Source organism: Mytilus galloprovincialis, chromosome 1, assembly GCF_965363235.1.
Source record: "Mytilus galloprovincialis chromosome 1, xbMytGall1.hap1.1, whole genome shotgun sequence".
NCBI lineage: Eukaryota > Metazoa > Mollusca > Bivalvia > Mytilida > Mytilidae > Mytilus > Mytilus galloprovincialis.
The window spans coordinates 104,248,162-104,272,811 of record NC_134838.1 but is presented as its reverse complement, the minus strand read 5'-3'; the positions used below and the strand labels follow the sequence as shown (position 1 = coordinate 104,272,811).

Genomic DNA, 24,650 nt, shown 5'->3' with positions numbered 1-24,650 from the left:
CTATGCGGTATGGGCTTTGCTCATTATTGAAGGCCGTACAGTGACCTATAGTTGTTATGTCTGTGTAATTTTGGTCTTTTGTGGATAGTTGTCTCATTGGCAATCATACCACATCTTCTTTTTTATATCTTGATGATCCTTTATTTTATAAGCAGTATATTCAATGATAGATCTTATTCCCTTATCTAGCAGGCTTTGTTTTCTCGTTTTACCTTGTCATTTTGGGGCCTTTTATAGCTGACTATGCGGTATGGGCTTTGATCATTGTTTAAGGCCTATGGTGACCTATAGGTGTTAATTTTGGTCTTTTGTGGGAGTTGTCTCATTCATTGGCAATCATACCCAACTTTTTTTTTATACTTGAAAAAAGTATTTGAAACAGAACAGAAAGAAGGAGGTGATGATGTATTCTGGTCTGTGTGTCCTTTTGTTTGTTTATAGTTTGTACCCTATCAGATTTAAGTTTTTGTCAATGTAGTTTATGATGAAATTGTGGTTACATCAACTTGACACTTTTAATACATGTTCATTCTGTCAAATTTTAAAGATATGTTGGGTTTTTTTTGTGCAGGTTGTGAATGGTGTACTACTCTACTCTACTTTTTACTTGATTTAGGAGTCTGATTGGCACTAATGCATTAATTAAGCATTTATTTTATTTTTTTGGTTTAAACTTGATAGGTATCATCTAATCTTATGAAAGCATACACTTTGACCCTTACAAGTACTTGCAATGGATAAACACATGTGCAAAACAAAAGACCTTAATAATTGATAATCTTTAATAATCTATCATGTGTTTTTTATAAACATTTAATCTCGTTCTTTTTTAATTTTTTTTCAATTCCTTCTTTAACTTCTTTTCCGCTGACTTATCTAATTTATCACCATCTGAAAAGATAAGGTTAAAGAATTATAATTGAATTAATAGGGAGACATAATTATTTCATGATAAGGATTAACATATCACAGAAAAAGGAAGAACCCGGAATTAACCTTGAACTGGTATTCTAATTATAGGCAATATAGGAAAGGTGTACTGACATAAGTAGTCTCTAAACACATTAGCTCCATGGAGCTTTCGTTAGTAGAAGCCATATTAACTATGTGTATCAGTGAGAAATATGTAAAAGCATAAAAATATAGTATATACCAATACACATAATTAACAGCGCCTGGTGATGTTTGATAGCCTGACCGGTTTCGGTCCATAAAGGACCTTCATCAGAGGCAGAATGGTGGATTAATGTTTGCACCCTATTTATATAGATATGGTAACCCGCGGTTGAGTTAACCGGCGGTTGGGTTAACCGGCGGTTGCGTTAACCGGCGGTTGAATTTACCGGCGGTTGAGTTAACCGGTGAAAAATCTCAGTGGGATTTTCCATGGTTACAATTATCTATATTTAGCTAATGTTCATGTTACAGTAAACTTTTTGACATGTTACGGTAAACATTTTTACACTATACGGTAAACATGTGACCTGATGATATAACCATATTTGGGCTTTAGCATTGGATAAAGGGTGTTTTAATAATTTAAGAAGTACATAGTAATCATTTAGTCTTGATCTTTGGCTAATGATCCACCTAAATATCAAGTCTTGGAATAGTATTTCATGGTAGTTATGTGATCTTAATATTTGGCTTATGATACACCTAAATATCAAGTCTTGAAATAGTACTTCCTAGTAGTCATGCAGTCTTGACCTCAGGCTTATGATACACCTGTATATCAAGTCTTGAAATAGTAATTCATGGTAGTCATGCAGTCTTGATCTTTGGCTTATGATACACCTTTCTGGTGGTTTTATGCCGTTTTTAGCGCGTTTTGGCTATTTCGCGATGATTAACAATACAGTTTTAAATGAACAAATTCGGTTCTTACAACAGTCAGCCATGTTTTTCGCCGCTTAGCCGGTCAAATCAAACCGGCTCGAGCGGCGTAAGCCGGGCATGCGCAGTGCTGAATATTTTGACAAACAAGTGTCATGCCGGTTTGCCGACGGTTAACGGCGTAAGCCGTTTGCTAGAAACAAGTCCTACCCTAGAAAGATTGAAGAATCTGCATTGAGAACTTTAGGGTTTTTTGTTATTTCCCCCAAGATCTGATTTACTTGGGGTATCAAATACCAGTATAGAATATTTAGTTTATCTGTTTTTCACAGAATTTTTGTAGTTTTTAGTTATATGAGTCATTAATAAATAGGATTGCATTTGAACATTCAACAATACAAACACAGAAACCATATTAAACAACATTTCATATAGGATCATTTAGTCAAAAGAACGATTTATAAACACAAAAACTAATGTTAGTAGAAAAAAGAAATCTAAAACTAATCTGACTTCAACTACTGATCACTCAAGCTGTTAGTTAGTCCTTTCTTGCAAATTGTCACACATGATTAGTTGTAAGTTGTAAGTTGAAAAACATACAGAACCTATGCATGTCTTCCAATCTTTAATGTTTAATTCTGACTAGAAGATCATAAAACTACTATATACCTAAGTAGTCGTCATCATGGCGATATTTCTTTTTATGTGACTTTGATGATGAATCTAAAATTAAAAATATTAAAGATGCAGTGTTAATCAGTTTTAACTCCATATGCATATATGCAAACAGTATGATATGGCAAGCCCTGTGTCAATGTTTTGATCAATTTTAACAGTGAGCTGTTTCCCAAGTTTATAAAAAAATAATTTGAAATTCATTATTTGAATTTGTTGTTTACTGATGATTCACAAACATTTGAAAAGTACAATTTAAGTGGATTTTGTGAGCCAACAACCATTTGACGTTATTTCTACATTGTTTGGCATTTTTTTACAAAGAACACTGAATGATGTATACCTTAAAAACGAAGTTGGTGACCCTATCTTTATTTGGCACATTTAAAATGGAAATCTTTGTATCGACAACATATTGTTTTTTAAGAAAAATCTATGGAGTAGAATTAGAGGTTTGATGATTTTAAGACAAATTTAAGAAGGTTTTTCGCCAATTTGATGTGCTTTCTAAACAAATGTTCACCCATTTGGTAAGAATTCAAGTAGTAATATTGCAGATAATAAAAGAGATAAATGGTTATTATTTTGATTTTCATATGTAATTCATCGAGCCAGAGTTGTATGCAAAATTTTACTGAAATCTGTGACATAATCCATTTCAGGTAACTTGACCTTAATTAAACAACATACTAGATTTATTTCCTTCATGGTCATGATGTTTCCTTTTGCCTAACTTCAATGGCTCTCCTGAAATCATAAAAAAATATTTTAAACAGAAAATTTGATTTAGGAAAACTTAATAATTTCATGGATCATGAGTGTATCACTCACTGTTCATTTACATTGATGTAATATTCATTAACTTTACTTTACTGAATATCAAAAACTTTGTCAAGTTTTTATTTTCAGAAATTTAAGCACATAAAAAGCAATTTAAAAAAAAACTCCATCTGACAATTGTTCTTTTCCTACAAAACATTTCAATATGAATAATTAGGAATATGAAATAATACAATGTAATCTCAATAGGCAAAGGGACCTGACAAAACTATAAGAGTTACCCAGCGTTTAAACCATAGATTGTCATTATAGAGTTATAATATGTTTTTCAATTTTGAAGTTGAAACTTGTATTGTTAAGGTAGGAGGTGAATAAACATGAGATGTTAACGAAGACAAGTATGGTCACACAGCAAATATTCTGTCAGGACAAACATCATATTTTAGATTTAGAATCAACCAAGTTCTACTCATCACAGTCAACATTGAAACAATGCGAGAGACTGACAAATTACCTTAACTAATCATGAGAACCCAACCAAGGTTGACACAATAAAGTTCTATGAACACAATAAAGTTCAACTGTCTTTTACCCCTTCACCTACAAATCAATATCAATGACTCAAAACTGTGACAAATTACCTGATCCAAATGGTTCAAATCTAGGTATAAGACCTTTAGGTATGTTATGGACTATTGGTTCTGGAATCTTTATTGGAGGAAGATCTGGGATCTCTAAAGACTGCATCACATGTATCTGGCCTTTGAACTTTGGTCCTAAAAAAATACAATTGAAATTAAATAATTAATTCTAATTAAAGGAAATAAATGATATGCAGACTTACTTGTCCTGTAAAATTTGATTCAGTCTTACAATGTATAAAATACTCACAAGAAGCTGGTATACCAAATTTTTGAATGCTCTGTTTCATAGTTCCCAAAGAAAAATGTTACCACAATTATATGGAATGTATGGGAAGATGAAAACAAGTTCATAATAATATGTATTGTTCACACATTGCTCTTTTATTTAACCAAATATCTGCAATAATCATTGTTGAATTCAGACGAGGATACAGGAGGTATTCAATGTCATAGCAGTTACTTATCAAATATACTGTATACGCTTAAAAAAACAAGAGTGCCTACACTAAATGACTATATTTATGATAGTATACATTCTTAGTTTCTTTTTCCAAATACATAAATATTTTCTAATCAGAAATCAAACAGAAATAAAAGAGTTAACTCCTTTCTTTTTTTTTTCCGAATTACACTTTAATCTACATACCTAATACAAAAGACAACTTTTCTCTGCTTGGAAAAATGGGAGCAAATGATGACATCTGGAATAAACATTTAAGAACCTTCAGTGAAAAAGCTAACAACCCCCATTAAAGGGAAGAGCTTATAGCAACCTACAGAATTGTTATTTCTATTTACTTTTAGGTATGATTCATTAGTGCTAAGATTTCAGAAAGTAATATTGTTTTACAAAAAATATTTTTTAGTAGATATTACCTTGATCTTAGACCTAGACATCAAAATCAAGTCTATCTTTTAATACTCTGATCTTATACCTAGAAATCTCAAAATCATTTGGGATCTTCCTTTTCTCATTATATTTGAAGAAATATCCAAGGTTGTAACATTTATTTTTATAAATAGTGATCTTATATTCAATATGGATCTACCAGTCATTTTATGTTATACATATCCAAGTAAGGGTGCAATGCAATATACATATAGCATTTAATCTAACATTCAGAAGAAAAAATTCCTCACAATTTAAATCGATCATTAGTAACTTTGACCTTGGCTTTAGTTGTAGTTAATGCTTGTTTTGTTTAGAGAATGTGTCCCCAGTACACCGATGCCCCATCCACAATATCATTTTCTATGTTTAATGGACCGTGAAAATTGGGAAAAATCTCTAATTTGGCATTAAAATTAAAAAGATCATATCATAGGGAACATGTGTACTAAGTTTCAAGTTGATTGGACTTCATCTTCAACAAAAACTACCTCCACCAAAACTTTAACCTGAAGCCGGACAAACGGACAACGAACGAACAGACGTACGAACAGACCAGAAAACATACATGTATTCATCGGGCAAATATGGCCTGCTTACACCATCAAATTTCAATGTGCTTCAAAATCTTTGTTAAAACTTTTATTTGGCAAATACTTTATTCATAATAAACATGTGTAAAGATGTTTCAAGTAGATGTGAACAAAACATCATGATAAACTACTTTAAACTTAAAAATGTCCCCTGAACATAGGATGGAAAAACACTTGAACAGGGGCTAAGATAGGAATATAATATGCCCCTCTAATATCAAGACAGGCTTAATAACAATGTAACCTGATAAAAACTTGAACAGGGGCTAAGATAGGAATATAATATGTCCCTCTATTATCAAGACAGGCTTAATAACAATGTTACCTGATAAAAACTTGAACAGTGGCTAAGATAGGAATATAATATGCCCCTCTATTATCAAGACAGGCTTAATAACAATGTTACCTGATAAAAACTTGAACAGTGGCTAAGATAGGAATATAATATGTCCCTCTATTATCAAGACAGGCTTAATAACAATGTTACCTGATAAAAACTTGAACAGTGGCTAAGATAGGAATATAATATGTCCCTCTATTATCAAGACAGGCTTAATAACAATGTTACCTGATAAAAACTTGAACAGGGGCTAAGATAGGAATATAATATGTCCCTCTATTATCAAGACAGGCTTAATAACAATGTTACCTGATAAAAACTTGAACAGGGGCTAAGATAGGAATATAATATGTCCCTCTATTATCAAGACAGGCTTAATAACAATGTTACCTGATAAAAACTTGAACAGTGGCTAAGATAGGAATATAATATGTCCCTCTATTATCAAGACAGGCTTAATAACAATGTTACCTGATAAAAACTTGAACAGGGGCTAAGATAGGAATATAATATGTCCCTCTATTATCAAGACAGGCTTAATAACAATGTTACCTGATAAAAACTTGAACAGGGGCTAAGATAGGAATATAATATGTCCCTCTATTATCAAGACAGGCTTAATAACAATGTTACCTGATAAAAACTTGAACAGGGGCTAAGATAGGAATATAATATGCCCCTCTATTATCAAGACAGGCTTAATAACAATGTTACCTGATAAAAATTTTGCACTAATTACCTCATTTGTAGTATCTTCTGTTACGTCCACTTCATATAATTCATCCTGAAATCAAAAAATTGAAAAAAATAAATAACAAACCTGTATTTTACAAGCTACAGATATTTTTTTATAAAGTGATAAGATGGAGATATGTAAAAGAAGCTTTTTTTTCAAACCTGATAGATCAAAACAAAATATTCTGCACACTCGATCAATAAACATGTCATGATGAAAATATGTTTAGGTAATAATGAAATGGTATCAAAACAACTGGTTTCTTTTTACCATACATCTGACTAATTCAAGACTAAAACTTCCACTTAAACAAATTCTCTTCTTTAAGAATTTTACTACCAGGAGTTAAATAGCACAGTCGTTTTTCACAACTTTTTAGACAAAAGCATACCAAGCAGCCAGGCCAAAGTAAGTAAAATGATAGAAGGTATTTTTGTGTGATAGTGATCTGAATGGGTATAAATTTATAACATTTGGGGATAAAGTTATATGCAGAAATGTATTTAAGAAATGATAGACCCATAGATCTATTTCTTATCAGTTTATAACTGTAAAAACTATTCTTTGGAAGAGAAGAAGTCAAAGCAGAAGCACTTTTTCATTGCAGTTAGGTTTAAGGTGAACATATTATCATGAAAAAAAACTGTCCTTTTGTCTTCTTTACATGTTTTTCCTGTAGATATTCACCATTTCTTCAAAAAGTTTGTCTGAAGCTACTTACATCTTTAGAACTGAACTCTGTACATCCATTTAAATCTATTTCCATCCCATTAAAATTTTGAATATCAAACTGAAAAATAAAAATGTCCATAATAAATGGGGCATTACTTCTTAACAACATGAACAAAAATTCGCCTAAAAGAATATATTGAACTCCAACATAAATTTGAAATGGGAAAGTTCAGAAATCTTAACAAAATCATGTTATCAATCAACAAAATAAGTGAAAAACAACCATCTGATATTCCTGACTACAGGCATTTGCCAAACATAGATTGTTAATTTGATTTAATGTTCATTGCAAAAAATATATATGAAGCTATATAAAAAAGAAGAAGTGGTATGATTGCCAATGAGACAACTGCCCACAAGAGACCAAAATGACACAGACATTAACAACTATAGGTCACTGTATGGCCTTTAACAATGAGCAAAGCCCATACCGCATAGTCAGCTATAAAAGGCCCTGATATGACAATGTAAAACAATTCAAACGAGTTGGTCTTACTTGATAACTTGAGACAACTTTTCTTTATAATGATACTCAAGTTATTTCTCTTGTAATATCGAATGTCATTTTATATCTCTTCTGACCACATGAGAAATGAAAGTAAATAATAATTTGTATAGTATGGTATTACACAACGAATTCAATGCATAGTAAATATGTTTCAGTTTACAGTCAATGTGTGTATCATTGCCAAATTCTTCAATAAACTCAAATACTAAATAATCAGTTTGTCTTCAATACATATACAAAATATTAAGGTTTTTTGAGTTATAACATGCTAGCATTCACAGATATAGTCTGCAAAAAGACATGTCTAACTATATACATATTTTTTTTTTTCTCTTGATGTATTTTTCCCTTACCTTTACTCCTTAATGTAACATGCTTAGCAAATTTCGAGTATTTGGTTTTACCAAGCTAGGATTTACGCAGCTCCATAAATCTGACAATTATAAATTGTTTGGTTGTTTTTTTTCGCTTCATCTTACCGAAGGTTAGGGGGGAAAATGTAACTTGTATTTTCCAATTAACTTTAAACTTAATTTTGAGGCAGTTTTAACCTTCACATGCAAATACTGTTAAGCTATAACTACAATTTCTGGACATACATTTACAGGCGCCTTAATTAGCCATAGGTCCTTGTGTTTGAGATCTTCTTTGCACACATCTTTACTAGATTCAGCAAGTTTAGACAGTTCATATCCTTCTGGTAAGTTGTATCTACAAAATATAGATGAAAACCTGCATTAGACATTTTTCTTATCTTTTTAAAATCTGTTTAGAGTTACTTCCCTCTCTAAAGATTTGTTTTTTCATTAACTTTTAACAATAATCAAAAAGCAAAATTATTAATTGTCCCAGTTCTAAATACATTTTAATCTAGGGCTTAATTAGCCAAAAGTCATAACGTATCCTCATTTTTTTTTATGGAAGAATAAAATAATGTTTTACCTCAAGTTTAAATGTTGCTCCTGTTGGTTTGTCACATCTTCCGGGTCACTTTCTATGTCACCCATTGTGTGAGATTTTCTTTTCTTTTTGTGAACCTCTGAAGACCCTTTTAACTGATTACCAGAAGTACTAAGTATTGATTGAGACATCACTAATGCTTCATCCCCTGAATTTTCATCTGAACTGTCTGCTGTCTTTGCTTCCACTATTCGTAACTTTCTAGTTTTCTTTGGTGAAGCTATACTAAAATCTGACATTTCATCCATACTGGATTTTGCATGCTGTTGAGCTATACTGTGAATTTCTCTCTCAACACTATGATCAGAATCAGAAATGTCATGTTCTAACCCATGTTTGGAAGAGTCTAAAGATGTATCAGAACCACTTGAACTTGTAGGTGATTTTGAACGATTTGACCTTTTTTTACTATGTCTCTCATGTTCTAATGAAATCTTCTTACTTCTAACTGAATTGGTTTTGACTCCCTGTTTTGAAGGACTTTGTGATGGAACATTTTTTTGCTGTTTCTTTGTATTTTTAGCAGAAGATTTATATTTTTCTGTTTCTGTTGTTGGTATGTCCAATAACTTCCTCCTTGATGATTTTTTTGCGTGACTATCACTGGTTCCAGAAACCATGATGCTTAGAAAAAAGGTTTAATAATTATTTTTCTGCTAATTTTCCAAACAATGATCAATTTGCCTCAAAAACTTTTCTTCTCATCTCTCAACATAAGTTACATTGAATATCTATGTAAATAATATGGTCTACTGTCTAAGTAGCTTCACTCTATATTTTAACTTGTTTCTTCAGACAATTCTCTCTAGAATTAAGCAAATTCTTCTACAATATAAATAAGAATTATATAATTTAGTGTCATATCACAGATATCCATACTGAAAGCTACTGGTACTAAACCTGCTAAATGGATATACAGATAAACACAGATATCCCAACTGACAGCTACTAAATGGATATACAGATAAACACAGATATCCCAACTGACAGCTACTAAATGGATATACAGATAAACACAGATATCCCAACTGACAGCTACTAAATGGATATACAGATAAACACAGATATCCCAACTGACAGCTACTAAATGGATATACAGATAAACACAGATATCCCAACTGACAGCTACTAAATAGATATACAGGTAAACACAGATATCCCAACTGACAACTACTAAATAGATATACAGGTAAACAACTATAATTCTTGAAAAGGAAAATGAATGTATCATAAATCAGAGCATCAGGGAAATATTTTCTCACAACAGGTTTTTTCAAAATACTTTATCATCAAAACAAGGAAACGTAAACAAATGATGCTAAAATGTGTTATAAGCCATTTTTTTTTATACATACACATGATACATATACATGTATAAGACATATAAGTTAAGTTATCATTTAAATTCATCCAAACCTAACTAAATATGTTATTGTAAATAGTTTAAAGTCATAAGAAACCTCAAATTAAAAAAAATAATGCATGTGTTTTTTAAACTCAATGGATAGTTTACATTATAAAACTTATGTACATATACTTTTTTCTGAAGAAAATTATTTAATTTATTCATATTTAGAAGAAGTTTACTTTATTTCAATTGCTTCCTTCCAGGAAGCAATTCCCCCGACATATTTTCCGTATGCAAAGTGACCTCAGTGTGACCCATCTCGTAAAAATCCGGTGATCGCAATACGCATGGATGTCCTGAATGAAAAAATGATTTCAAAGAAGTATTTCTTAGTAATTCTTTGACTGATTGCCCTAAATTTCAGTTTTTTTTATACCTTTGAAATGCCTGCTATTCATCTATAATGAAATTGATTTAATAAATATTGTTTAAAACTACATTTTTTTTGTTTAAATAGATGTGTAAAAACTGAGAATGTGTGTCCCCCTTTGACAAAACATCAGGAAATTTCATATAGCCTTTAATCTAACTTTTCAGATGATTTGTTTAAAAGAAACACATTTTCAAGCTAAAAATATTTTGTTTTTGATGTTATCTTCAAATCGAAATATAAGTGTACTTCAAAAACATAAAGACCTGAACATAAACTGCAGAAAACATGGAAAGTTATGGCGAAAATGAGCACCCGACTCTATACACAAACATGACAGACTAATTCTATTGTTTTGGAAATACTCCACAGACTGAGACATAACAGATCAATTTCATCATTTTGAAACTCAATAAATTTCCTAAGTCCCATAAGGTAAAGTTCTGTAGTTAATACTTTGAATATAGAATTAAAGAGAAATAAATGGACATTACTGTAACAAGCAGATTCAAAACCCTCAATCTGGGATCTCACGCCAGTGCTCTAACAACTGAGGGATCTTAATTTTGTTCTTGTGATGTGACAGTGTAGATACTAGAAGCAGTCACAGCAAAACAAATATCTTATCGTTTCAAGACTAAATTATTTCATGTATTAACTATTTGGACTATAACTGAGTTTGTAATAGGGGTACCTTCATCATAATCCAGTGGAGGATCCAGAGGGGAGTTCCCGGGTTAGAACCCCCGCCCCCCCACCTTTCTTTTGTCGATCAATGCATTTAAATGGGGACATATGGTAGGAATCCCCCCTTTATCCTGTGTAAGGAACCCCCCTTTTGAAATTGGCTGGATCAGCCCCTGTGTTCATGATGAATAACCATGATAACAGTAAAAATTCGTAAGGGTTCCACGGAACCCAGTGTCTCGCCTACTTTTGCTGTTAATCGCAGACTCAACAAAAATGAGGAAAAACATCAATAAAAATTTCCCTCTCGATACTGTCTTTTGATTGAAAGAAGCTTCTAAGTTTGGTAAAAAATCCAGGATAGTTTATGAATCTAATAAATGTTTTATAAACTTTAACTGCAGACTGTATGTAATGTTAACTGGAAGAAAAACTAAGTCCATTTATAAGTAAAATACAGAATAAGTGATTTTTTTTTTTTTGCAAAATTTACTTCTGAATAATATCTTATGATCATAAACAAGCTTCTGTCCAAGTTTGGTACAAATCAAGGATAGTTTATGAAAGTTATTAAAATTTTAAAAACTTTAACCACAGAGTGAATGTAATGTTTCCTCGCAGAAAAACTAAGTCCATTTATAAGTAAAATACGGAAAAAAAGGAATTTTATTTTTACAAAATTTACTTCTGGATACTTTCTTATGATCATAAACAAGCTTCTGTCCAAGTTTGGTAGAAATTCAGTATAGTTTAAGAAAGTTATTAAAATTTCAAAAACTTTAACCACAGAGTGAATATTTGTGGACGCCGCCGACAACGACGACGCCAACGACGACGACGCCGACGGAATGTAGGATCGCTTAGTCTCGCTTTTTCGACTAAAGTCGAAGGCTCGACAAAAATTCTTGCCAAATGAAATTAAAGGTAATTTTTGGTGAATGACAATAAAATGTAGTCTTTTAGACAATAAAAAAATTGTCTGACTTTGGAGCATTATGTTTAGTATATTTTCGGAAAAATAACAGTAACAATGATTATTTGAGACCTCTGAAGAATAACTTTAAGGATATTTTGACTGATCAGAGTAAAATTTTAACCTATTTGAAGCTAACAGTAGCCAAAAATGATAGTTTGATGCTGACTGTATCAGGTAAAGCCTAAAGGGCATTACTACCCTCATGATATGACATAACTCATGCAAGTCATGGCTTATTCATAAGATATTCATTTCAAATCACTGCCGTACTGACCAGGCTTATGTCTGTTCAACCCGTTGTTCTTTAGTAAGAACCCCCTGTGTTCTTTAGTAAGAACACATTATGCAAATTATCATAGTATATTATTTTTAGCTCACTTGGCCCAAAGGGCCAAATGAGCTTTTCTAATCACTTGGCTTCCGTCGTCTGTCGTCCATCGTCTGTAAACTTTTACAAAAATCTTCTGAAACAAATGGACCAAATTTAACCAAACTTGGCCACAATCATCATTGGGGTATCTAGTTTCAAAATGTGTCTGGTGACCCGGCCAACCAACAAAGATGGCCGCCATGGCTGAAAATAGAACATAGTGGAAAAATGTAGATTTTGGCTTATAACTCTGAAACCAAAGCCTTTAGAGCAAATCTTACATGGGGTAAAAATGTTTAACAACTGAAGATCTATCTGCTCTAAAAATTTTAGATGAATCGGACAAATGGTTGTTTGGTTGCTGCCCCTGAAATGGTAATTTTAAAGAAATTTTGTCGTTTTTGGTTATTATCTTGAATACTATTTTAGATAGAGATAAACTGTAATCAGCAATAATGTTCAGCAAAGTAAGATCTACAAAAAGGTCAACATGACCAAAATGCTCAGTTGACCTCTTAAGGAGTTATTGCCCTTTACAAATGTATAGTCATTTTTTACCAATTTTTCATAAATTTTTGTAATCTTTTACAAAAATCTTCTCCTCTGAAACTACAGGACCAAATTTATCCAAACTTGGCCACAATCATTATTGGGGTACTTAGTTTAAAAAATTCGTAAGGGTTCCATGGAACCCAGTGTCTCGCCTACTTTTGCTGTTAATCGCAGACTCAACAAAAATGAGGAAAAACATCAATAAAAATTTCCCTCTCGATACTGTCTTTTGATTGAAAGAAGCTTCCAAGTTTGGTAAAAAAATCCAGGATAGTTTATGAATCTAAAAAATGTTTTATAAACTTTAACTGCAGACTGTATGTAATGTTAACTGGAAGAAAAACTAAGTCCATTTATAAGTAAAATACGGAAAAAGTAAATTTTTTTTTACAAAATTTACTTCTGAATAATATCTTATGATCAGAAACAAGCTTTTGTCTAAGTTTGGTAGAAATCCAGGATAGTTTAAGAACATTATAAAAATTTTAAAAACTTAAACCACAGAGTGAATGTTTTGTTTCTGGCAAAAAACTAAGTCCATTTATAAGTAAAAATACGGAAAAGTGGAAATTTATTTTTACAAAATTTTCTTCTTGATACTATCTTATGATCATAAACAAGCTTCTGTCCAAGTTTGGTACAAATCAAGGATAGTTTATGAAAGTTATTAAAATTTTAAAAACTTTAACCACAGAGGGAATGTAATGTTTCCTCGCAGAAAAACTAAGTCCATTTATAAGTAAAATACGAGAAAAAATGGAATTTTATTTTTACAAAATTTACTTCTGGATACTTTCTTATGATCATAAACAAGCTTCTGTCCAAGTTTGGTAGAAATTCAGTATAGTTTAAGAAAGTTATTAAAATTTCAAAAACTTTAACCACAGAGTGAATATTTGTGGACGCTGCCAACGACGACGACGACAACGCCGACGACGGAATGTAGGATCGTTTAGTCTCGCTTTTTCGACTAAAGTTGAAGGCTCGACAAAAATGTGTCCGATAAACCTGCCTGTGAACCAAGATGGCCAACAAACCTGCCTGTGAACCAAGATGGCCGACATTGCTAAAAATAGAACATAGGGGTAAAATGTAGATTTTGGCTTTAATATACTTCTACCATATAGTGACCGCCTTCAACAAATTGAAGATTATGTCACAGGAAAAATGTTATATATACATGTAACTATGAAACCAAAGCATTTAGAGCAAATCCGACAAGGGGTTAAATTGTTAATCAAGTCAATATCTATCTGCCCTGAAATTTTTAGATGAATTGAACAAACGGTTGTTGGGTTGCTGCCCCTGAATTGTGTCCTTTGTTTAAGGTTCATGTGGACCCTATGGCTAAAATGACCGTATTTTCACCTCAAAATTTACTCTGAGTACAGGCAAAGCATGCCCTAGATAAATAGAATTCAAATGAATTGTTTGATTTAGAAAAATCATAACTTAACTGGATTTTACCGTACACTTTTTTTCGTCCCTGCAGAAGATGATAAAATTAACAAACAGTTGAGTTTACCTTGATATGGTCCACTCGGGTACACAGTTTAAATAACCAATTATTGTCAGGTATCTATTGTCCATCTCATGTCCATGTGAAACAAAACAGCTCACTCCAATAATTACCTGTGGGGAAGTTCTCAAACCTGTTTCCCCAGCTTAGTTTATTTTGGCACCTTCTGGAGGAATGAAAAAAAGTGCACGGCAAAATCCTGGTAAGTTTTTATTTTTCTAAAACATAAAACATATTTGAAATTTATTTATCTAGGGCATGCTATGCCTGAAAATTTTTACACATGCACAGGTTTGTCTGCACTCAAGAGTAAATTTTGAGGTGAAAATATGGCCATTTTTAGCCATAGGGTCCACATGAACCTTAATATGCACATAGACCAGCGACACAGGCTCTTAAGAGCCTCTCGTTTCAAATGCTAGAATGTTGTTCTTTTATATTTAATTATATAAGTTCACTTTAGTTTATGCTTCAACTGTAACTGTGTAAGTCTGTTCAAAAATACAGATTTAAATTATACAGTATCAAGAATTCACTTTAAAATTTAAAAAAATATCCATTTTTAGACAGGAAAAATGTGAGGAGGTGGTCAATAAACGAAAAACTCACTAAAAAATTCAAAGATTTTTGCATATTATAAATTTAGTTTTGTGTTCTTTACATCTACAATCTTAGGTTATGTTGTTGTCGCATACCCACATGTGCACATTAGCCTGCTTTCTGGTTTCAAGTCAGTTCGAACGGAACCAGTCGATACCTAAAATAAATATACAATCCCGTATAGAAAATTTGTTTTTCACACGTATGGATGAAGGAGTTTACACATGTGCCCCGGTAAATCCGCCACTGATTGTCATGAAATATTGTTACATGAAAGCAGAGACATATATACATATATGTTTGTGATGAAAGGGATCGAGGTTATAAAAATTTAATATTTTTTTATAATGAGTATCATTAGTTTTATTTGTTTGATAATAAGAAACAAATCTGCATAACTTATTTATGCAGCAATGTGTGGTTTGATACATGACATACTTTTTATGATGTCACATTCCAAGGCAGATGATTTCTCAGGGAAGACATAACTAGAGAAAGATATATGTCAATAAACAGTATTTATAACAGTAAAATATTGTCACAGACAGAATTTCATATCTTATATTCTGCTTTTAGTACTTCATTTTTGTGCTGTGAAATTTATTGCATTTGTATTATGTGTTGTATTGTTAGAAATGTCTGATATATCGGTTTAAAGCTCATTAGAGGCTGAGCTTATGTTTGTCTCTGTTTGTATACCTTGCCGACTCTAAATAAAGCTTATTCATTATTTATTTTTTTATAACCTGCAGATTGAACTCGCGAAATAGTTCGTTTTTAGCAGTCAGTCAATAGGCTGTTTGCCAATTCACGTCACTTGACCCTGTTATTAGAGATCCCTTTTTAGTTGGCCTCCTTATGATGGACATTAATTTTTATTTACAATGTGGAGCTAGCAGAAAAAACACATTTACCTGTGCGTAACGTGAGTAATCTTTAAGGTTTTCAAATCTTTTAATTACATTAATTTGTTGTTAAGCTAAATACTTTGTCATCAGAAATTGTTTATCGTGAAAAATTAGTTAAACCGCCGACACACCGCTTTCAATTTGCTATGCTTTGCATTGGCAAAAGCCTATTTTGTCCGGTATGGAACCAGTCTAGGATTCACAAAAGGAAGTAATTCGTTTAAAAAGTGTGTAATAACAGAATCAAATCGGTAATTGGGAAATGGACTATTGGTTCAATTTTATCACAGAAACTTGTATATTGATGAAATAATGCAAGTTATTATTCGACCTCATTGAATTCAGATTCGTAGGAACTTCCATTTAACACCTAAGCAAGATATGGATTACGCATACACTATGCATGTTCAGCTATTAAAAAGACAAGAATGTCAACATTGAAAGAGAAAAAGGGATAAACCATTGACTGAGTTGATCCACAAAAATGCATTCACATACCGGAAGAAATGTTGAGTTTAACTGTTATAACCAGTATATAATATGAAATCAAACAGACCTAGATAATTCAATTGAACGTGTTCATTATCTATTTATATCTATAGTTATGTTTATATAGGATCATCTGACTCAGTCGTCGGCATTCTTTGGATGACACCTCAATGGCTAATTAGATGGCGTCTAGACTAAAATACACACGAAATGCTGATACATATTATCTCAGGACTCACTACGTCGTAAATTGTTAATTTTATAAATTCTATGACTTGAATATACGTTTTAGTATTTTATAAATCAAATATGAGAATTTGAGTCAATCATGTGAGCATTAATTTAAAAACAAAATATCCATATCTATCCCAAATATCCGATAGTAATCTGCTTATTTGGTTCATGCCAAACGATAGCCTTCATTTTAACTCTAAATTATGTGAATTACTATCCTCATTTTAAACATTGAGAAACGAAATATTTGCTTAACTGAAACTTATAAAACTTATTTATAGTCTTCACCAGTTCCAGGGGCGTAGCTGCCGTTAGGCACTTTAGGCACGTGCCTACACATAATTTTTTCACAATAATTTTTTTTATCAAAAAAAATAAATAATAAACAACGTTATTTGTAGATGAAAGCCGGTGAAGTTGTCAAAACTCTTAAATTATCGATTGTCATGTGTACACTAGTCTCTCGTCCTTAGTGAATGGAACATTGGATAGAATTGAATGTTTTTACGATTTTACCTTATGTAGAAACTATATTAAAACTAGAACTTTGCTCATATCATTTCACCTCTATCAACAAAAACTTGAATGAACCTCAACTTAGACACACAAGTTTTTTAATTAGTTGTTGTTAGTTTTCAAATAGCTTTCCACTTTGTCTTCACCCGACTTGCCAATGTTGGTCGTCCGTTTGGCTGTGGAGGATGTATTAATACGCAGTCACGCCTGGTCAGAATGGGAACATTAAATCTGATGCCTAGTTGTAGAGAGAATGAAACTCTTTGAGGAGATCGTAGTTGGTCTACTGAAAGGCAAATTTTATGCTCCTATCCAATAATCCCTCATTTTCCAATGCATGGTATTTTTAAATTTCTAGACCTTCGTCCTGGACGACACCTATTACAGGACCTAGCTCCAAGTTGTATTTATTGTAAAAAAAAATTTCAACGGTCCTGAACTTGCATAAATATTTGACACTGGATGTAAAAAATCAATCAATCAACTGGCTTCCAGTAAATTTTAGTACTCTCAAATCTGCTTGTACTGGCCACAATTATTCAAAATTCCTAAGCAGGTAGGGATTTTACAGAAGGGGATATATAAAGAAATACGAATTTCTTGAATTTTGTTAGGCATCGACTATGTTTGTATGCGTTTGTGTGGCTAGGGTGAAGGTGTAAGATTCAAAAGATTGATGGTTGATGTCTAGCCAAAATGATAGTTCTATTATAGTAGTATCATTGTTTACGTGCCTATTTTTTTTAAATGTAGGATCGTCAATATGTACTATTAATTAAGTGAACATATATATCAATCAAAACGGAATAGATATGATAATACCAAACAAGGTGTACTGCTTAATTATGATACGCTGATCTACACTGGGCAATGCATATTGTAAATATTTTTTTTATATTACGGATTGTACTGGGTTTTTTAATTCACCAGTCAGATGTTATGGTACATTATTCATAATTCTTTTAACTTTTCATCATGTATATAATAATTATCCTGATTAAATAACCAGTAAATCTAATATTTTTGTACATTAAATTTCGCAGCTAAAACGCTGAAAACCGTTTTCCGTCAGGGGGGCAAGCCCCCCTGAACTCCCTACCAGGCCTTTGTCCTGGAACTGCTGGGGCCTTAAGCGGCCGCCAGACCCCCTGCCGATTGGTGCCTACAGTTGAATGAATACCTAGCTACGCCCCTGAGTTCATTGTCACATTATACTTGAATTGGTTTATTTTCTTTTCTAGGCAGTAAGAGTTATCCTTGATTGCTTGTTTTTTTTCTCTTTTCCATGTTATCAAAGATACATCTGCATTTAATACCTTGTCCATACTGATTCAAAAATAAAACTTTTTTTTTAATTTTATTTTTGTTGTCCAGTACATTAACTGAAAACATATGAAAATATCCTTTTTTGGATCTTTATAAGTAAAGTCACATTGGAAGGCCTTAACCAACAACTAAACAAAATTTGTGTATATATGTTTATCTTGTTCTCTTTATTTTATTTTGTTTTACATGCCTGTTCTGTGGTTTGCCATGCTTTATGTCTGTTTGAATTTGTTTATTATATTGTTGAAGCCCCACCCTTGTACTCTATACCATCATTTATTATTTATAACTTTATATGTCTACTGATATAACTACTTATAGAATAAGGGTGGGGTTAAATTATACGAGGTCAACTCGACTTCATCATAAAAAATGTATTGATATGAAAACTGTTGTTCTTGTATTACTTATGCTTCGATATGGTTATTTAGGGATCACAATTTCTCTATTATATACTGTTATTTTTGAATTAGATGAACTTCCCAAAACACCATTTTCAAGTACACGATTAACTACCAAAGTGTGTAAAGACGTATCAAGATTTTTTTTTGTAAAAACTGAGCTTATTTGTTTTTTGATATTTCTTGTAGTTTTTATTATATTGCTTTCTGGTGATATTGAAACAAATCCTTGGCCATCATTTGCAAATGATTTTAGCCTCAACGATTCAGTTTCGAATTTAGATATTCGCGATTTGATCACATTTACTTGCATTAATATTCAAAGTGTTAAATCAAAACTTGATATTTTGGAGGCAGAGCTTGGGGATAGAGATATAATTATGTTAACTGAATCTTGGTTAAAGCCGAATATATCCGACAATTCAGTTGCATTATCAAACTTTAAGACTCCTTATCGTAACGACAGAGAAGGTGATAAGCTTGGAGGGGGTGTCATGATTTATGTAAAACAAAATATCCCAAGTAAGCGACGAAATGATCTAGAAATCAATACACTCGAATGTCTATGGGTTGAAGTAGTAGTTAAGGATTGTAAAGTTTTGTTTGGCCTATTTTACAGACCTCCGGATTCACCATATCATATTTGGAATCATATAAATCAGTCAATCGAAAATGCAGTAAACAGCGGTATAAAAAATATTGTGGTCAAGGGTGACTTCAACGAAAACTTACTACTGGCAAACCGTAATAATTTAAAAAACATATTATTAGATAATGGTATGCACCAAGCAATTACCGAGCCAACATTCTATTGTGAGAATTCCTCATCACTCCTCGACCCCCTTATAGTTAATGATATCCATATTCTTGCATATCACGAAGTGAGTGAAAATATTTTAGAAGCAAACACTAGGTTCCATTGTCCAGTAAGTGGAATACTTAATTTGCACAAACCGAAATACACCCAATTTAAACGTAAGGTTTGGGACTTTAAAAAAGGGGACTACGACCGCTACTGCGATGAGTTAAGACAAGTTGACTGGGACACATTACTTGATACAAATTTAAATGATGCAGTCTCCATTGTTACACAAAAAATTCTAGATGCTGCTAACAAGCATATACCAAGTAAATTAATTGTTGTTCGCACGAAAGATCCTCCTTGGATGACGTCACTTATAAGGAGACACATTCGTAAACGGAAACGTTCGCACAAAAAAGCAAAAAAATACAATACTGCTGAGTCTTGGGCAAACTTTAAGAAAATTAGGAATGAATGCGTAAACTTGATTAAACTAGCAAAAACCCATTATTTTGAAAAACAATGTGAATCATTACATTCAAACGTAGATTCCATTAAGAATTGGTGGAAAAAATTGCGCAACCTGGCTGGATTTCCTTCTAAATCCTCAGACTATCCCCCTATTTTATTAAATGATATCTACTTCACGGCCGACACTCGGCTAACCGAGAGATAGGTCGGTTAATCTATATTGAGTATGCGGCTATATCGGCGGTTGGTCTGTTAATCGGGTTGGTTATACGTCTGTTAAGAGTAAAACGCACAATTTTAATATTAAAATCTATTTAATATACAGATTTTAGGTACATTATAAGAATCAAATCAAAAAAGAAAAGTGTCTGACAAAATGATATATATCATAGAACATTTTCCAACTGTAAAAACATTTCATAGTCTGCGAAGTTTTCAGTAAAACTAATAGGCGTCGCGCAAGTATGTAGTATTTATGCTTATACGCATAGCAATTTTTGCAATGAAAGGCGAAAAAACAATTTTAGATATCATTTAAAGGACACAAAATCGTACTTTGGTTCTAAAATATAAATTGAAATTAGTAAATATTTCATAATTGTAATATAGGTCAGTAATACCACGTTTTAGTGAACATTATGGGACTAAAGTCTGTTAATGGGTTGGACAATTGAAATTGTGTCAGTTATGAGTTATTTAGCCACGACAATAGTTATGCTACCTTTATATTTTCCCTTTGAAAAAGTTAAGAATAAGATGCTCTTGAGTAAAAAAAAAATGACAATACGCTGCAACAGTATCCTTCTAGTAAGAACATTTTTATTTTGACTTCCTTTTGTTATATATCAGTATGTATGGTCAGATTATGTTTCTGTATGTGAGAGAGAGTTGTTCCCCTTTTATCAGTATTTTGTATTTATGTTTGTGACGTCATCTTTGTCTGATTAAAATGTAGAAAATGAAAGCTGTGTCTTTTTATGTGTCCGTATGTTATCGTCTCCATCCATGCTACCAGAGCTATTCCCCTAGTCTGTAATATGGTGGAGTGACCTAAACGATCGTGAATAATGATTTATACATATTTTGGATTTTGTTTTTCAATGGATTTTGGATATTTTTACTTGTGAAATTGACCGACTGTTCCTGATGGATCCTGTCATACCGCCATGATGCTGAACACTTTAATTGTTTTTGAAAATTTATATCTGGACGTTTATTAATACCAACATTTAAATTGATTTTTTGGAAGGAAGAACAGACCATGTCTCGTCTTGTATACGTACTGTCTTTGTGATTTGTGATGAATGTCGACTACCTGTATCCCGTTTTAAACCTGAAGCACGTGAGATTTATCTCATTGCATCATGATCATGCATTTTATTTCTGTAACATTCGTTTGGATCCTGTTTATACATTTATTATATGCTATTTTCATTTGACATTATTCAATTTGTATCGGTGATAACTGTATCGCCATCCATACTCAAGTTCCGATTTCACCAGAAGAGCCAATTTTACTGTTTATTGATGTTGACCCAGATTAACCCGTTGAACTACACGTGTGATGTGTAATGCGTAATGTTGACTGTATTGTTGTGTCCATTCCGCCGTAACCTACATTAACTGTTATAAAACGTAATTAGATTTACTGTATTTTGGTGATAACTGTATCGCCATGGTTTTAAAGAGTTCCAAGAAGACATATTTTAAAGAAACCCTGATGAATGTATTCTGTACAAGAACATTTTATCTTTAACTATATATGTTGATTTTATGAATCCAGATACTTTTCATGTTAATTTTGATCTACGTTATTTGTTTACTTCGAATTTAAGCTAATGTGAACGTGTTTATCATTTAGCGGTGTGATATTTATCATAAATAAAACCTTATTAAATTTAAGAGTTTAAGGTCTCTGATGATATTATCAAATGTGTATTCAGCTTTTTATAATGATATCAGCTTGTCTAGTAGGAAATGCCATTAATGTGTGTGTATCACTGTAATTGTTTGTGTGAGAGTAATGCGTGCATAAGGTCATCCGAGGGAGGAGTCCGAGATGCCAGACTTTCGGTTTTGCAGCGTTGATACGTTTGTTTTAAAATGGTTACTAGAGTGTCGAGAGATTAACTTTATTCATGTAAACTTTCAATTTTGGAAATTATTATATACTGTATTTTTTTTACACATAAACATATTGACCATTGTAAAAATTTAGTAAATTTTTGTTTTGGGGGCGGGATGTTATATATCAGTATGTATGGTCAGATTATGTTTCTGTATGTGAGAGAGAGTTGTTCCCCTTTTATCAGTATTTTGTATTTATGTTTGTGACGTCATCTTTGTCTGATTAAAATGTAGAAAATGAAAGCTGTGTCTTTTTATGTGTCCGTATGTTATCGTCTCCATCCATGCTACCAGAGCTATTCCCCTAGTCTGTAATACTTTGCATTTTATTAAGGGGTATGCACTTCAATATATGGATATGGATTGCCTGCTGGAATATGCATGAATCTATTATTAACGTTTTCTTCAGCCTTAATTTTTGTGTCTGTTCAAAGTAGCACGTTCTCAAATCCGTCCGAAAGTGTCTATCTAATACAACACAGGGTACATATAACGTGTTGTCGTTCTCATATGCACATGATATTTGTCACAGGACGTTAAACTCTAAATCGTCAACATCATTCGATTGGTTGTTTTCTTCTATTACTGAATCATCTATTGTTTACAAATCAGTCTAAAGAAGTAAATGGAAAGGAACGAATACAGCTACATTTGGTTATCTTAAGTTTTAATTCATTTTATTCCGTTTATTTCCTTTCTACATAAGTGCAGAGGAGAACTGCAGTTGTCCGCATGTAAACTTTTAGCATTTATTACCAATATCAGTACTTAGCAATCCGTTACTGTTTCAACACCCAGGGGTGTTTCATGTCTTTATTCTCCAACAGTTATTATTTTTTTCTATCTTTTTTTATAAATGCATCACTTCCTACTGTCCTTATCTATTATTCTATATATTCTGTGTTTCCATCCAGATTCTCGTGTATACAATGAGGGTCCGGATTGGGGGTGTTGTTTATTTCTATATTCTTTAAATTGTCTGTTACTTTTCTCTACATTTTATTTCATCTTACTCATTATTATTTCTTTATTTTTTATATATTCTAGCATCCCAATATATTTTACTTACTGATGTTTAGTTACATTACGACGTTTATCTCTGATTTATATACTGGTTAATACCAATTTAGATACAAATTAGTGTCATTCATGACAACCTAAACAGAATCCACATGATATATGCGACCATTCTTGGATGAAATCAATATGTATAGATTATAACATGCCCTTTTCTATATTAGCCCTGGTATCATCCCGAGACTCCCATATCGGCCTCGAGGCTTTAGCCGAGGGCCGATATGGGTCGAGGGATGATACCAGGGCAAATATGGAAAAACATGTTATAATCTTTAAGCTATTTATCACATATTTAAAAATTTATCCGTATCCGTAACAAATATGTGATAAGATATAAATAACACATAGCTGAGAGAGAGCAGATTGGGTCCCGAGAAAACATTGTCAACCGCGGCGAAGCCAAGGTTGACAATGTTTTTTCGAGGGATACCGATCTGCTCTATTACCCTCTCAGCTATGTGATATTTGATTTATTATAATGAATGTCCTATCATCATTTTCTTTAACAGATGAGTTTTATTATAAAGTATTTTCTATGTAGTCACGTACTTGACAGCGTAACGGGTATTTGAAAAATCATCAGAAGTGAAGTAAATAGACAATAGTAGTGCATTGACTTGACATATAAACGATACAAGGATTAGGCCCGAAAAGGGAAAAAAGCTCTGCTATCAAGAAAAAAAATATTTTCAATTGTTGTTATTTTGTTATTGTTATTTATTTTATTTAAATTTTAGGTAAATACCCCTTTCAAAAGGCCTCATATCTGGCTGAGAAATATACATCACAATGAACATGATGAAATGTACATCACCAGTTGAAACCCATTGATGGTGAACGAATGCGTTTAATATCAACAATAAGCATAACACACAATGATTTATAGGTTTTAAAGTAAAAATATTAACAAGTGAAATACGTTTTTCCAACAATTGTAAAAGAAATAAGTTTGAGTCGTTCCACGCTTCGTTGTACATAGTAAATTAGAACTTGTCTATAAAATAACTTGATGTAGATTCAATTTATTGTCGTTTAAACTGTCGATTTTTGATTGGTCTAGCCGAGAGGGTGAGATTCCAAAAAATTGTCACCCGCTCAGCCATGTGATAGAGTAAATTAAC

At 32.3% G+C, this 24,650-nt stretch overlaps 1 protein-coding gene across 7 annotated transcripts; it reads right to left on the bottom strand.

The window, feature by feature from the left end:
* Positions 1-768: 768 nt before the first annotated feature.
* On the bottom strand, positions 769-15,325 carry LOC143048311 (uncharacterized). 7 transcript variants are annotated; one of them, XM_076221954.1, is made up of 10 exons: positions 15,274-15,325; positions 8,679-9,521; positions 8,336-8,447; positions 7,218-7,286; positions 6,500-6,544; positions 4,585-4,639; positions 3,936-4,070; positions 3,205-3,261; positions 2,509-2,562; positions 769-891 (listed from the first exon to the last, which is right to left on the bottom strand). In XM_076221954.1, the coding sequence occupies exons 2-10, from the start codon at positions 9,314-9,316 to the stop codon at positions 830-832; spliced, it is 1,227 nt and encodes a 408-aa protein (XP_076078069.1). In that variant the 5' UTR covers positions 9,317-9,521; positions 15,274-15,325; the 3' UTR covers positions 769-829. The 7 variants fall into 7 exon arrangements, with proteins under 7 accessions (XP_076078069.1, XP_076078052.1, XP_076078060.1 ...); XM_076221937.1 differs by having other exon boundaries at positions 8,679-9,320; positions 15,274-15,314; XM_076221945.1 differs by having other exon boundaries at positions 15,188-15,302.
* Between the last annotated feature and the right edge of the window lie 9,325 nt (positions 15,326-24,650).

Coding starts and splice junctions, on each gene's coding strand:
- LOC143048311 (XM_076221937.1), bottom strand. Junction 6,545..7,217: donor CAGAGTTCAGTTCTAAAGAT/GTAAGTAGCTTC, acceptor TTTTGATTTCAG/GATGAATTATATGAAGTGGA. Junction 4,071..4,584: donor AAAGTTGTCTTTTGTATTAG/GTATGTAGATTA, acceptor GTATTTTTTTAG/GACCAAAGTTCAAAGGCCAG.